This window comes from Haemaphysalis longicornis, unplaced genomic scaffold, assembly GCF_048455015.1.
Source record: "Haemaphysalis longicornis isolate Haplotype H1 unplaced genomic scaffold, Haemaphysalis longicornis Haplotype H1 scaffold_12, whole genome shotgun sequence".
In the NCBI taxonomy this organism is placed as follows: domain Eukaryota; kingdom Metazoa; phylum Arthropoda; class Arachnida; order Ixodida; family Ixodidae; genus Haemaphysalis; species Haemaphysalis longicornis.
In genome coordinates, this window is record NW_027526225.1 from 55,708,934 (window position 1) to 55,724,495 (window position 15,562).

A 15,562-nucleotide genomic window follows, 5' to 3' on the forward strand; every position below is an offset into this window, starting at 1 on the left:
AGGTCTGCAGCAGTTACAGATCATTACTCACCACTCCTGATCGTAACCTCCTGTCAAGACCCGAATGCCAGCTGTGCGGGGGTTGAATACACACAGCGACTATGCTCGCAGGCATAGATATTCGACATCTGACTGCGGCTAACAAAATCCACAAGTTTCCACCAAAAAATAAAAATTGGTTGGCACAGATTGTCTGTGCCAACCAATCCATACTTGCATGTCAGTTGGCTCCCTTCTCACTATATTTATCCCTTGTGTGCGAGTGTGTAGGCATATTTGTGTATGTTGAATAAAGAGCTGTGTTTTGGTTTTTCCACAAGGGGAGCGTCAACAGCTGTACCTTTCTAATCTTGTATAAATACTCCTGCATGCGGGGCGTATGGGACGCCCCTATGAGTCGCATCGGAAAAGTTGCTATCAGCCCACTACATGCCGACTGGTTAGTGGTGATAGTTGGCGGGAATTTTGAGTCACATGTTGCACTAAAAGTGCATGTAGTGCAAGCTAACCTTTTTTGTAAATGTCAGTGGCTATCTAGCAAGCAGCAAATCCTCACTCTGACAACTTGACCTCTGAAATGAATTCGTAACAAGAGTGCTCAAAATTCGGCAAGTGGGCTGCCGCAGCACCTGCAAGCGTGCCAACGTACCACAGTCTAAAGGGTTTTAGCTAATAAGTGAACCAATGTTCCGAATTTTAAACATGCCTGGGGGAAAGAAACGGCGAGTTTCAGTGTGGCACCTAGTTAAAAAACCAAGATGAGTGCAATCCTGAAAAAACAGCTGTAACTTTTGTTTCAGTATGTGCATCGTGAGACTGGGTTTATGCTGCATTCAACTGCTGAGACAACTCAATGCCTCTGGGGAATTTCATATCATTTTTAACCTGAACAATGGAGTTGAAAATGATTGATATTGAACAGACAGCTGTTTGAGAGGCTGCTCAGGGTTTGCGTGAAACAGATATAGTTGAAGTTGTGATGAGATTTTTCCCAAAAAATCACTCCGTGTTTGTTTACAAGGTACTACAACACTGCCAAATTTCATTACATTACACTAGTTAACTGTGAAGTATGTTGCATCGCAACTTAAAAATAATCTCAATATACTGCGTGCCTGTTCAAACACGATCATGACTGTGACATAGGCTACGCCAACCACAATTTTTCCGTTTCCACCTCTGAGCTGTACCAAAGGTGGTTCAAAACAATAGAGACTGATGCACAGAATTGTAAAAGTATGGCCTGCAATTTATTGCACAGCTATACATAGCTGCAAACATGCAAAGGACTATCTGTTTCCAAGTGAACAAAGCCGCATAAAAAACTGGGAAATGTGAATGACCACCTTCATAGTGGCACTCATCAGTACAACATGAGAAAAAAATGTATACGCATAACCATGTAGAGCACTTCCATTTGAAGCGACGATAGACACGAAAAAGGTAGACTCGGATACCAAATCTCCTGCACTGCACTTTACAAACGAGTCTTTAGTACACAACTGTTCACTTTTAGTTCTGAAGTTTCTATTGCGCTGCAGTATTCTATTCAGTTGGCACTGCATAAAACTCCTAGCAAGTCAGCTAAAAAAACCAGAACATGTAAACGCACAGTGCGCAAGAGAATACAAAAACAGTGGCAAAATAAAAACCAACAGGCTCCACACATGCGGTGAACACATGCCAAAAGGCAATGTGTACAGTAGACACACACAAAAAAGCGTCGAAACAACAACAACTAGACATGCGAGATTCGTTTATGACGGGATACATGGAAGCATGAAAAGGCATGCCACAAAAAAATGGTAATAAAAACAGTATTCGGTGTATATGGGTAAGACGCATCGCGGTGCAGAAACACTGCCAATGCAGTGCAACTCGACTTCATTAAGGCACATGACGGGGTCATAGCTCCGCTTTATGTGTACAAAAAAAAATCTAAAAAGCTCGCGCTGTGAAAACGCATGACAATAGCTGACTGGTTGTTTCCTCGCATTTACAGGAAACAAAACGATACCCTACCTACATTATTCCTTGCTTGTATAAGCCGACACACGCACACACACACAACAGTTTGACTTTGTTCTTGATGTAACAGTAATGACATTGTGCCTTGCACACCGAAACAGCACTTCGTTTTACTTGAGCTGCCCCAACGGAAGGATTTAGGAATGCTTACATGCGCACCAGAAGACTGTTCTATGTCATATGAAATCTTCAAGCTTGTAAAAAAATTTTGCGCTTTGTTCTCATTGCTACGCGAACAATCTCAAGGCTCTGAGATCAAAGTGAAATGTGGCTTCGAACTCGTTGTTTGATTTGTGATTATGTAAAATGTTTGCGTGCGGGTGGTACAAGTGAAACAGTGTTTGAGACGTGAATTTCGTTGCATGGTAATGAGGAAGCCCAAATATTGTGAGCTCAAGATCTGGCTTCAGATGCCCTATTCTGCGAGGCACACAAAGACAATTGAGAGTCCCCTCTGTCCTATAGGCGGCATGAGACTATTGCATTGGCTCCCACGTGGCGGGGTAGTGTGATGGATGCAACGGTCATTGGCACACAGCGTACTACCCTTTCACTAGAGCAGTGAAATGGTCACGCGACGCTGCTACAGGTCTCCAATGTGGCACCAAAGCTACCACCGACAGAATCTAGTACGGTTTTCCGTCTGCACTTCCATCAAGTACAAATTCTTTTCCAATTCATAAAAAAGCACGAAGGGTGCTGGCTGTTGCAACAAGCATCGCAAGTCGCATAGTGGGTTTCAGCTGTACGCACGCTAAACAAATGGTCCCTTTTTCGGCTGCTACAAAGAAACGTACTTTCTTCACCTTCTGTCAGAACGGGGAAAGGCGGAGGTTACTACAAATATATTTTGCTGTGTCGATGCATTCTCTGCAAAGGAGCCTGCAATTTCTTTCAGCACTTTTATGAGCTGCTTTAAAATTTCGTGCACCATTTTGATTCTTTGTTACTTGTTCCTATGTGTAAGTGACCAAAGCTTCCTCTTGACTCGTTTGCAAAAGCCATCTTTCAAAAATACCCACTGCAGTGGCTAAAGCATTGCACTATTCCGTAGCCAAATTATTCCATAGCCCACCACTACTACTGAGCGGCTCGGTGCCCAATTGTAGATTCGGTTCGTTAACCCCCCCCCCCAAAATTTTGAACATTATTAAAAATGTTTGTCTTGTGACAGAATGGAGTACGGGTTTGTTCCCTATTATGCTTGCTCCACTGTGACCACAGGTTGTTCTAACAGCCACAAAGGAGGCTTTTTACAGGTCACAGTATGGACGCACTTTTCTTGCGGTTTGCTAACCATGGCCTGTTTGTGGTCTCAGTAGTATTACGCCGAAGAAGCTGAGTAACATTGGAAGGCGCATACAAAAAATACAGAATATATTACATGCTACGCAAATTAGACAACTTTTTCCAAGGTTCTTTCCTTTTCTTTCAGTTTAAACACAACCTTGCAGATGTTCTTTAAAGCACTGTAAAACAGAGAAATGTGTGATCTTTAGGTATACCAAACTGGAGAAGTTGCAAGTGGAGTAAGCTTTGACCACGTGAATGCTCTGGAGGTAAAGTGAAAAACCAGGAATATATTTTTGTGGTGCTGCAAAAAAAAAAAAAAAAAAAAAAAAAATCATAAGGAAATTTTGACTATTGAGATTTGAGCGCATATTACAGATCCCCAGGTGGTCTAGATTAACTTGAAGCCCTTGACTACAGCGTGCCCCATAGGCCAGGTGTAACTTCAGCACGCAAAACCCCCATGAATTCTGATCTTTTTAGTACTTGTGAAATGGGGCATTAAAAAAATTGGAAAACAATTTCACTGCCCGTGACTGCAAAGTGAATCTCAACAGTATCTGGATGCAAGCATTTGTCTTGTTGAGAAGTGTTTGTGACGTATGTTGAAATAAATATTTAAGTTGCACAACAGCGGCGCTACTGCATCTCATAATTACACCGAAATTGCCAAAGAATGGCATTAACTTCTACTCCTAAACTGAACTTACATGATCATGACTTTTCCTACAGGGAATAGCAGATAACCTAAGTGCCTACATGGGCCGCTTCTCTGCTTATAGATTGGTGACAGGGTCAGTCCTCTAGTGACGAACTGGTGTTATCAGCTCCACTATCACGCAGCCCCAACACCTGTCACCATCGCCATTACACAATGTGACGATTTTCATTCTTAGACAACTTGCAGTTAGTGCAGCACACACCACATTCAACTACCCGACCATAACAACACACACTCACGAAGGACACCAGCCACTACTGTACTTTCCTTACGGCCATCGGTCAAAGCTCCATATGCTTCGAACGGTCAACAATAAGCAAAAAAAAAACTGCTCTACAATTACAAGCATTTTGTGTGAAGCCCTCACGAAACAGCCCCCTGACGTTAGATGTAACATGGCTGTTTGCGATACTTTGGACACTTTCAAGTGTACAGAATCGTCATTGCTGGCGCACATTTGCTATTAATGTGACAACATTATATGCACCAAGAGGGAAATAAAAAATTGTTTTGCGAGCAGCAGATGGCTCAAATTCCATGTGCCTTCAACCAAAGAAAAAAAGCGTGGCAGGAACAGGAAGTGAACCTAGTTACAGGCTTAACCACAGCTCTATGGCTACCAAAGTCAAATTTGGCTTTTCAAAATACACTTTTGTGTGCATGCATGCTTGGAATGTGAAATCATTACGGACCCTCCGGGCGACTCTTTCCTCCATCACGCATGACACACATTGCATGTGTGTCATGTGTGATAGAGGAAAGAATACTCAGGAGAGGTCCCCCCCAGCATCCTTACTGTATAGCAGAAAGTGTGAAGGAAGTTCTGTCATTTTTAAGCAAGTTAACAGACATTGTTGCCCAATTCTTCACAGCTAAGGCGGCTAAATCTGGCGAAATGCCACACTTTTCACGGCACTCCGACAGAACTACAGGTGTGAACAAAGTTAGCGGTAGAGAAGGCAAGTGGAGGCAATTTCCAACATATTTCGTGGCATCAGCAGCTGGGAGGCATTCGCATGCCCCCCAGCGCGCCTTATCAACTGTTCCTGGCATAGAAGTAGCAGAGGAGCATTGGAAAGGGCAGTGGGCTCTGCAGACATCCTGACATGTCGGGGGGGCTTCACAACAATTGGTGTCAGGGCATCTCCTGAGTACTCTTTCCTCCATGGTCAGGCTAGTTTCATGAAGCTACCATAAAACAGATTTGTAGCGTCTCGTTTTGTGTTTTGAATGGTTTTGTAGGCGCATCGTCTAAACAACTCAGTGGTACAGTCACCACAGCTTTTGAGCAAAATAAAGTTACTACAACAACTTCTACTACTACTACTACTGTCCCTTTGTGTCCTGTATTGAAGGATTGAAGGCAGCGTGTCAAGCCTGGACTTCCGACTGGTAACCATTGAAGACAAAGAGAAAGCAAAGAAAGAGATGCATACACGTTGTTGCAGTACGTATGTGACGGCACAGCATTAGGCCTAACATTGCACCTTGAGGCATAGCCTTGTCCACTGGAAGACACAGCTTGATGTGCAGTTTGTGACATCGATAAATGGAGCACTTTAAATATTTTTCCTCAGCGAGTCGCTGCTCAGTTCGAGCTCAAACTTCACACAATGGTCGCATTTTGTGGTCTATTTTGTTTGACAACGAGAACAAAACGACAGTACTTTTGTTTATTCTGAAAATAAAAACGATTCCCGCCTATGGAAAAATGGCTGCCAATTTGGACGTGAAGGCTGTTGGAACAGCGGCGCTATCTGGGACATGCAAAACAAGATGTGCAGTGGCGATCCACGATGGGAAGAAGCCAAATGAGGCGGCAGACGATCAGAAAGCCTCTTTTGTCAATAGTTTATGACGGCCACAATTGCTCACATTTGTTGCTTTATTCGCGTTTCACTTTTCGCATTCTGTGCGTGCATGTCTGTGCTTGTGACATGAGGTCTCCTCGATTTGGCTACACTTTCTGCACTAGTTCACAAAAGTGTCGTGCAAGTGCAGCACCAGTTCTTTCAGTGCGAGTGCAGCCGTACACTAGCGCTTTCCGTGCAGCGACCGAATCGAGGGCAAAAGTGCACAAACATGGAGGAAAGAAAAGGTTGCACAAACGCCGTCTGCTGCGGTCCGTGTTTGCGCGCTCACGTTTTTTTTTTTTTTTTTTCGAAATGGCGTCACTTTGCACTCACCTTGTGTTTCGTACACAAGTTCACTACCTTGTTGCACGTGACGACCACTCTCGTGTAAAACGGGAAACGCTGTCGTTTCTACTCCGTTTACTGACACTAGTATCATGCTGGAGCCGTCTGCTACGATGCGCACCACAAAATGCGCCAAACAACGCTGCACCTTGCACGAGACGAGAACTCGCACAGCACCGCGCCAAATCGAGGGCCGAGTGTAGGTGGCGCTAGCTGCACTGGCAAATCGAGTGCGAGAGTGCTGCACCGCCTCAACTGGTGCAGAAAGTGTAGCCAAATCGAGGAGACCAATGGCGTCATGAGATCATTCACAGCACATGAAAAGGCAGCCTTTTTGTCTGCTGTGAATGATATCATAATGAAAATCATTTTTATTTATTTTCAGAATAAACAGGCAAGTACCATCGTTGTTCCTCAGGTCAAACAAATGTATCGATTTAACACCCTGTAGAATGAGTTTGATGTTGCTTAACATGTTGTTAGGCTCATTATTAAAGAGAGAGAGATAAGTGAACCCAGCCCAAGATAGGCCTAACAACAGTCTCACATACCCACTCGGGGGGATTGGCCAGTGCCAATGACAGCAGCCGTCAAAAGCTCACCACTGATTCAGCCCATCTCATTCGGCTGCGACATCCCCATACCCACACAGGGAGATTGGCCAGTGACGGTGATCGCTGCCGTCAGAGGCTCAAGGCCAACTCTTGAATTCCCATTGCCGTAACGCTTTCGCATTCAAAGCACATAAGCAGGGTTCAATGCCCCAAGGCATATTTCAGTGCATTCTGCCAGACTTAGCGTCCCGTGCTTACTGAGACTGAGTCCTCAACAATCTCATCGCTCCCAAAGGTCCAGCGTTAAAACGCTAGTTACAGGAGTGCGTTAACCAGCACTGCGGGGCATCGGCACAAGTGGTGGCTGCAAAATGGGGCCAGGAGAGAATAAAACTGGCCAAACCAGCAGGGAAATGACTTGTTAATCGGTTGGAAACGTTTAAAATAGCCAGATCACAGATGATACTGCACCTGCCAGCAGATTGTGCAAACAGCCATGACGTGGAAGTGACATTGCGGCTGGCAAGGTGCTTGCTTTACTGCGCGTGCTTCTCCTAAAGCTGCTGCAAGAGCAAAGCGGTCGCATGCAGGTTTGCTCCTGCCAGCTGCAATGTCACTGCAGCCTAGCCGTAACGGCCACACTCCCCTCAATTTTGCTTTCAAAATCGCCTGATGTTCAATTGCAGCACGCATAAATGTGTATTTCAGCTGTGATATATCGTATCTTGCTGTCTTTTTAAGCAGACCAAGAAAATAAGGTTTTCAAGCAATCGAAATTTTGAGTGCAGTTGGCCTTTGGGGACGGTTGGACGCTGCCTAAAGAGCACAGAGGCGCCCTAGAATAGCCTTTCCACAGTTATCTTTTACACCTGCTGCCCACACGCTACTACCGACTTAGACTCGTAACACCGCCCCGTTGTCAACTCGCTCCCTCCTTTCCCACATGAACAAGGAACTTAGTTCTCAGGCCTTCTTTTGTCTCCTCGACTTTACTGCGGAACTTCCCCTCGAACCTCCATAGTGCTTTGTCCCTCTGGGTGAAGCGGAAGTAGTCGTCGTGGCAGAGGGGCTCCATCTCAGCGGGACACTTTGCGCGGTAGTGGTTCAGCTGGACGTCCTCCTTGCTCAGCAACACCGTCCGCTGGAGCTTACCGTACAGCGGTATGAGGGTGTAGTGGTTGAAGACGGCCAGGGAAGAGTTTGTGGTAAAGAAGCTCTTCACCGCGAAGCCCGGTCTGGTGAAGTTAGCCGAGCGCGTGACACGGCTCAGGAACCACGACCAGCTCCGCTCACGCTCGAAGTGATCGAAGAAGTAGACATTGGGCACCGCCAGGGAGGCGTATGTTGCGAGCAAGTTGGGCGATGCGGAAACGAGGCTGTCGAGCATCTCCTTCCACGTCGCGTGACGGCGTGGAAGAATGACTTCGTCGATGTCGACGAGGAGAACGTACTGGTGGGTTGGGATGTGCCGGTAGTAGCAGTCGTTGTACGGGAGGAGTTCGTGCCGCCTCTTCTGCCAGGTGTTTTTGGAAAGGTACTGCCTCCGCTTGGCGGGGGTGTTGGGTTCCTCGGTGCCCGGAAGCTGGATCCTCTGGAACTGGACGCGACGGAAGCGACGGTAGTAGCGCAGCACCAGGTCGACTTTTGGGTGGACCTGGTTGGGGCGGACAGCATTCACTGTTTGTTTCGCTTTACTTATTTTTTACTCTTAGAGAGGCTGGTGTTAAAAAGGTGTGGCATCTTGGTGAGAACAAACCACAAATGTAGTAACAGCACATCACTACAGAAAATGACAGCAAGTGGTCGCAGACAGCCAACTTGAAATTAGTTGGGTCAGAATTTCTAGCAACAATGGAGATGCGAGTCTACACACTGAAACCTTCTGAGGTAAAAAAAAAAAAAAAAAAAAGAAGAAGAAGAAAAGAAAGGTTAGCTCAGTTTTCGGCGTTATCCCAGATATGCCACTCGGGTGATAGACATTAGGCTGCAAAATAATTGCACTTGCATCGATCTGTACCAAAGAATACAGCACTGCAATGCTTCATGTGTGAGGTACGCTCTGTCCCTTTAGTGTTAATTCCCTTCCTTTTTTTTTTGTTGTTCCTTGATAAAACTTGTGATCATTGTTACTTCTTTATGAAGTTGTTGAAACCTTGATGTACGCCGTCACTTGAGTGTTCATTCCCGTCTTTTTTATTTCCTTTTTTTGTTGATCCTTGTTAGTACCTTTTTCTGAAGCCGTTGCAACCTTGATGTACGCCCCCCCTTATGTAATGCCTCCGGGCCCTTAAGGATGAATAAATGAAATGCATTATATGACTACCCCTGTAGCACTGTCTTATGAGTGTGCTTAAGTTCTTGGTGTTGAACATGACTACGTTGGGCAGTGCTTTGCAACTCCTCCAAAGGACAGAGCAGCACGTGCTTTTTTCTCGCATCCTTTGCAACTTTAGAGTAGGGCTCCGTGAAATTACCTGGAAGACGTAGAAGAAGACCTTGTCGGCACCAAGGAGGAACTGCAATTCGAGCCACTCCACCAGGCGGGCTGAGATGTCCTCCGGAAAGTCCAATCCTTTGACGCACACGGCGATGCCATGCTTAGGGTCCCTCTCGGGAATCCTGGGCAGGGTCAACGAATTGGAGGGGCAGGCGCACGGTTCAGCGACTAGCGAAACGTTGGCGGGGCCACCATCGAGGGGACTAGAGACGTTGAATGGGACGGGACAGGAGAAGACGAAAGGGCGGTAGTAGCGACCTGGGGGCGCTCCCCCATCCCACGCTGGCAGCCATATCTCAGTGCGATCGGACTCCACCACAATAGGACGCGGCAGCTCGGAGTACCTGCACGTGTTACGACAGAAACACAATGAATCCTCCCCCCACTCCACCTTCCTTTTACAGCGATAAACGTCCATTTCATAATGAAACCTGGGAACATGCATACGCGGAACTGTTGCCATTGTCACCATGTTGAACGCCAAACCAGCATTCACAAAGTTGTTTTTATCCGGATAAGCTGTACTACCATTTTAAAGCAAAAGCTTTCTTAGTGAGGCCGCTGGGGTCCTGTAAAAAGACCAGTGCATTTCCCCATAGACCGGTTGGTCAACCGAAAAGCTCTGATAAGATCTCTGAACACACGGCGCGTGTGTGGAACTGTACTTCCATTGTGTGAAAACAGTTACTTGAAAACTGCAAAAACGAAATGGTTACAGATAAGACAGATCACCTGAAGAATGAGTACAACAGTATCGGTATACATTTAGATCACTGTAGATGAGTTTAGTTAGTGTGCGAAAAACCATCCGTCGGGTTCGTTCTTTGATTGCGATTTGGGTCTTTGAAGGTTTGGTGATAGATTGGACGCACTTTCCTTGGACTGGACAAAGGTTTCGCGCTACTCTCAACCTTCTTTAAGAGGGGATAGTAAAGTTTGACAAGAACTCGGTGTTGGTGTTCGTAACCAAAAGACTGAGTCATAGCATTTGGCCAATCCCCTGCAACAACATACATGCTTGCAGGGATTGGCCAAATGCTAAATAGGCCTTTTTGTGGTGAAAACAGGGTAAAAATAACCATTATTGTCCTCTAACAGAAAAGGATGAATTTCTAACGTCACTGGCCTAGATGCACGACATGGGAAGCTTTTTTTTTTCCCGTGACGACGGGTAAGAAGGACAATATAGACAAACAAACAAGCCGCTACGTTGGCGAGGGCCAACAGATGATTGAACTTGTTCTAGGAGCCGACAGGTGGGGGTAAAATTGGCGCCACACCAAAAACACTCGATTAACCCTCTCTTGTCTCCCACATCACATACACGTGACGACGCTCACCACAGCTGACAGAAGAAACGGATCGAGTCGGCGTCCGCCGACTTGATGACTCCCAGCAGCCGCACATGGTGCCGGTTCTTCCCACCGTGCACCCAGACCCGGGTGTCGTAGTGGGCGGACAGCAGGTGCAGGTCGGGGGCGCCGGGGATACCCCCCTGCCAGCCGGTGGCCGGCGTGAAGTCGATGCGCGGACACTGGGTCGTGTGGGTGTCGCAGAAGAATGTGTGCGCCTCGGCTTCTCCTTCGTACGCCAGCAGCACTGGGATCCGTCGGCGCGGCGGCGACCGAACGAGGCGTTCGTCCAGTGAGCCCGGAAGGTAGATCAGCAGCACCACTCCGCTGCCTACTAGGAGTAGCAGAAGCGTGAGTGTGCGCAGCGTTGGCGCAGCCCTCCGCCAACCGACACTGCAAAAGTTCCCAAATCGTGGTTGGCGCAGTGTTGGCGCAGCTCTCCGCCAACCAACACCGCAAAACGAATCCGAACAATGGATAAAATCGCGATATAGCCATGCACACAGCAGTTTCCTATTATTTCTGCACCGATCTTATTTATTCTTGCGAAAACATCTTCTAGATTGTGTTTCAGTTCACGCGCTCATGCGATCCAACCAGCTGTTGCTATGGGACGGCCCGCTCGCTAAATCTCGCGCGTCTCGAGCGCATGCCTCATTTCCGCGGGGACACTTTCTCGGAAAAACGTCGCGCGGTCTGGTCCAACTGTGAGGTTTGTCAACGCGCTGTCTAGCATAGGAAGACTTGTTTCGTAGATATTCGAGCTAGTTTTTCTCCTAACCACACTGGACTCTGTCTACCGGACTCGCGTATTTGACACATACCTCATCTCGGTGCCATCGGCTGCCGCTTCCTAGTTACGGGCGGCCGCAACTTGTCAGTATTCACATCACGTCTGGCACAGTGTGGCACAAGGCCGCAACAAAGGTGTCCAAGAAATCAGAACTGGGCGCGGCCATGACGGCGGCCATTGTTGCTTGAGCACGGCTGGTAGGGCGCCTACGGTCGCCGGAATTTTAGAAATTAACTGTAGATCCCTTTTATTTGTCATTTTGAACTAACACATCTGGAAACAGAAATAAGATCGTTATATTTGTTTTCGCCATATCTGCACATAAAATATATGTGCACAAATGGTAACGGGAAACGAAGATTTCTTCTTTATGGGCCTCGTGCACTGCAGTTTCAAATAAACATGTGGCGCCACCTGGGAGCAGCGGCGGAATTTTTTCTGAAGAATAAAATAAACATATACAGCAGTTCGCTACGCGGCTTAATTTAAACAACAACCGTAAAACAAGTATACAACAATTACCACGTTTTTTTTAAATTCACAATTGTTATAATAATAGAAATATTACGCTGACGAGTTGTGCGGGAATACAAGCCGAAATAATTTAGAAAGCGCCCCTTCTCCAATAAAAGCAGACGACAGTACACGGATCAGCGGCCTGCGACGCCGACGTTCACGAAGCACATAGTACCCGAAAAGAAATAAAAAGAACAGATCCATAAATGCATTTGCGTATGTGCACGCTACTTGGAGCAAGACCGCTGCAAAAAAAAAAAAAAAAAAAATTCCGCGTATCCAACTAAACGGAATGAGTGCTTATTTCTGTAGCGCCTCAAATAGCCTTTGGTGTCAGTATAATCTGTGCACGCATCAGAAAATACATGGAACATCCAACGGATATGCATGCTTGAATTGTACGTAGTCATACCAGCAAAATATGAAGCTTTAAAATGAAAACTGAAACGTAAATATTCACGCTACACTGCGACACAGCCGTAAACAGATGGACACACACCAGCCACAATTCGGAGACTCGCATCTACACTTTTATTGAAAGGACTCTCAAATATCTCAAACATGTACAACTTGTAGTTTGCGCTTGAAAAACGAGTTCAAGTGGGGCTTATTGCGCAAAATATTTTCGCTGACAAAGATAACTTGCACCAGCACAACTATTCACGCTGGCATGTAGTCATGCCAGCGTAGTCACACAAACATCACGTACAACTCTGTCAGCTTTGAAACAATCTCCATTATTCAAAATGGTTTTATTTTATCAAGGGCACTCCGAATGCGGGAGGAAGCATTCGTGCACAATCAAAGCTCCTGTTGTGCGATCTACCATATCTGTTTCCGTGTCTATGTCGAGCGATCTGTTTCCGTGTCGATGTCGAGCGATAAACAAGGTAAATAAACGTTCAGAGGCTTTCATGAAAGCCTGATCGTCTCGCGCATCTACGTCCAAAATTATTCGCATCTTAAGTACGCATTTATAAACCTATGAAAGCACTTCAAAAAGCATTGCGATATTTTTATGAGCGCAAGCAACGAACTCATCGTAGTTTCAGCAGTTTGAGGTAGAGTTTACTCAAGCATTGCATTTTCAAATACCTGCCTCTACAAACCTGAATCTTCGGGCTCTTGAAGCCGCTTATCCTTGGTGTCGCAATATACACACAAACCTTTCGCCGCGATTTCGCACACACACATCAAATCACTTCCTGACATGTACAAGGCACAGTGGAGTGTACACACAAGAGAAATTCGCTTCTGCAAGCACCATGAAGTCTCGTAGTCGGTCTTCTTCTCACAATAAGCTGTCCGCCAACTGCTTGGTTATGCCAGCTGTTCTAATCTAAGGCTCAATAAATCAAATCCACCAAAGCGACCACAGCAACCAAGGCGTGGCTGGCGTCGTTGGGACGGTTGGGACGTTATGCCGTTATTTCATGCTCTTCGGGGGCCGGCGGCCCCACAAAAAATTTTCCACTTGTGGAGCGCTCACACCCTCCCTCACACATACATTATCGCTACCGGGAGGCGATGCACACACAGACGCACACTCCTGCACGCCTCTCGTTCTCTTGGTAACATCGCGGGCTTCCGTCTTTTTATTTTTATCTTTTATTTGGGCGACGCTGCTGGTGTTCAGTGGAAGCCGTTGCGAAATGACAGCGTGACCGCGCGCCGCGCGGAGACAACCCCGCGATTGTTTAAAACTGTTTTTTGTGTGATGCATCGCTTTCCTGTCGCCTTTGCGAACCATATTCTATTGAATAAAGTACCGTTTGGCTGTTCGTATCGCAAGGCAACAGAATAGCTGTCATTTCTTCTTTCTCTTTTAATAATCGTACTGCGCGGAATACTATCCTCCGGACGTCGTTCGCTCACGGACTTCAGAAATTAGGCTCCGTTGCCCGCACGATGGCGCTGAACACAGCACATCAGTGGCGCCACCATACAAGCGCACGAGGCCCATAGCGGGAATTCGTTAAAACCGGGTTCGCTATAAGTGGGCTATACTGTACCAGTAACTGCTCTAAAGCATCTCCCTATGTCATTTGCCCGTAGAAGTTTTATGCCGGGATCAGTTTTGAGCGGCCCAGGAAGATCTCAGAACTGTTTTCGCACATTTGGGCAGGTAAATACGAGTCAATGTGCCCAATAACGCATAAAAGTCAAAGCAATCAAGTTTTGACTATCGATGCTTTTCCTGTTAACGTTTTTCTTAGGGTCTGAAAAGTTTAGAAATTTTTTCTTGTAATAGTTTGCTCTGTGGACATTTTGGAGAAAAACGAATATATTAGCATGAAACTCACGCGTAAAGGTACCATGAAGCCAAACGCTTACTTTATCGAAGTTTGTGTTAAAATTTTGATTGGAGAAAATAGGTTAGAGGGTCATGACTCTGCCGATGTTGGCAAAGTCAACCACAGATATAGGGACCGGGCAGCCACTCTATGGCACAAAGTAAACAGCGCCGCCTGTGGCGAACTGCTCGTAAGTGGAATGGCGGTGGTGGTAAGCGCAGCATAGGCCTGCATGGCTTTCTGTCATTCTGCTGCGGTGCGGCTTGCAAAGCTTAGATAACCACAAAGACTTTTTTCAGATCGGTAAATCTCAAAAGTAGAGGCTACCTTTACGAGTCATGCCATGTGTATGATTTACGCCCATACTCAGTAATTACAAATGGCATACAACGCTCAATGCGCCAAGCTGGAAGTCAAGCTGGAAGTGCAAGTCCGTTCCTTCATGCAAATTTCTCATGCCTGCATGCAGTTCGGTGTATTGCAGCTAAATGCTCTTACAAAGCCCATGTGTGCTGCCAATTCAGGAATGCTCTGGCGCTGGCCTTTGGCAGTTGATGACGAAACGGCGTCGTGCACAAGCGAAATACAAAGTTGTTGGAGGGGGGGGGGGGGGGGGGTGCTTTCTAAGATGTACCCCAAAACAAAAATTGATGGACGATGCTCTGTAACCTCATTAACTACAGTAGAAATGTGGTTAATTTTACAGATATACTTTTACTACAGCCATTGGGAATCATTTACAGAAGAAATACCGCATGAGAGTAGAACGTTATTGCTTGTCGTGGAAAAGCATTGCTTTTCAAGACTTGCAGTGGTTGCTGACTAGTTGGTTAATGGTTTTTCAAAAAACAATTCCTGCATGGCTGAAGGACGAGAGATGCGAGGGTGCCAAAAACCTGCCCTCAGTTTCACAACTGAACACTGCTGTAGAGTTTTTCACGCTGCCACCTACGCTTGAAAAATCATGCATTCCTCCATCTAATGACGATGATGGTTTATAGCCAAGCTTTGTCGTGTGGGTTTCCTTGGTTGTCTTCTAGATTTAAACTTTGACTATTTGATCTTTGAATCTGACCAGCATGCAGTTCGGTCTTTTGAGCGCAGCATTGTTGACTTTTGACTCTTCTTCATTGTACTTCACATGACGAATGCTTCGCGTTCAACCATCGTCGTCGTCAGATGGAGGGCTGGATGATTTTTGTTTAATTCTGCACTACCATGCACCCCTCTCCAAATCTTAACTGCTTCCAGCGTGTCAAAAATGCGCCTGTGCTGGAGGCCTCAGGCTGATGCACCTCTATTTGAGGCAACTAGTTGCG

General features: G+C 46.3%; 1 protein-coding gene across 1 annotated transcript; it reads right to left on the reverse strand.

Moving 5' to 3' along the window:
- Positions 1-1,228: 1,228 nt before the first annotated feature.
- LOC144162676 (uncharacterized) lies at positions 1,229-11,627 on the reverse strand. Its single transcript, XM_077693309.1, has 4 exons — positions 11,465-11,627; positions 10,629-11,033; positions 9,266-9,632; positions 1,229-8,445 (listed from the first exon to the last, which is right to left on the reverse strand). The coding sequence occupies exons 1-4, from the start codon at positions 11,467-11,469 to the stop codon at positions 7,711-7,713; spliced, it is 1,512 nt and encodes a 503-aa protein (XP_077549435.1). The 5' UTR covers positions 11,470-11,627; the 3' UTR covers positions 1,229-7,710.
- Between the last annotated feature and the right edge of the window lie 3,935 nt (positions 11,628-15,562).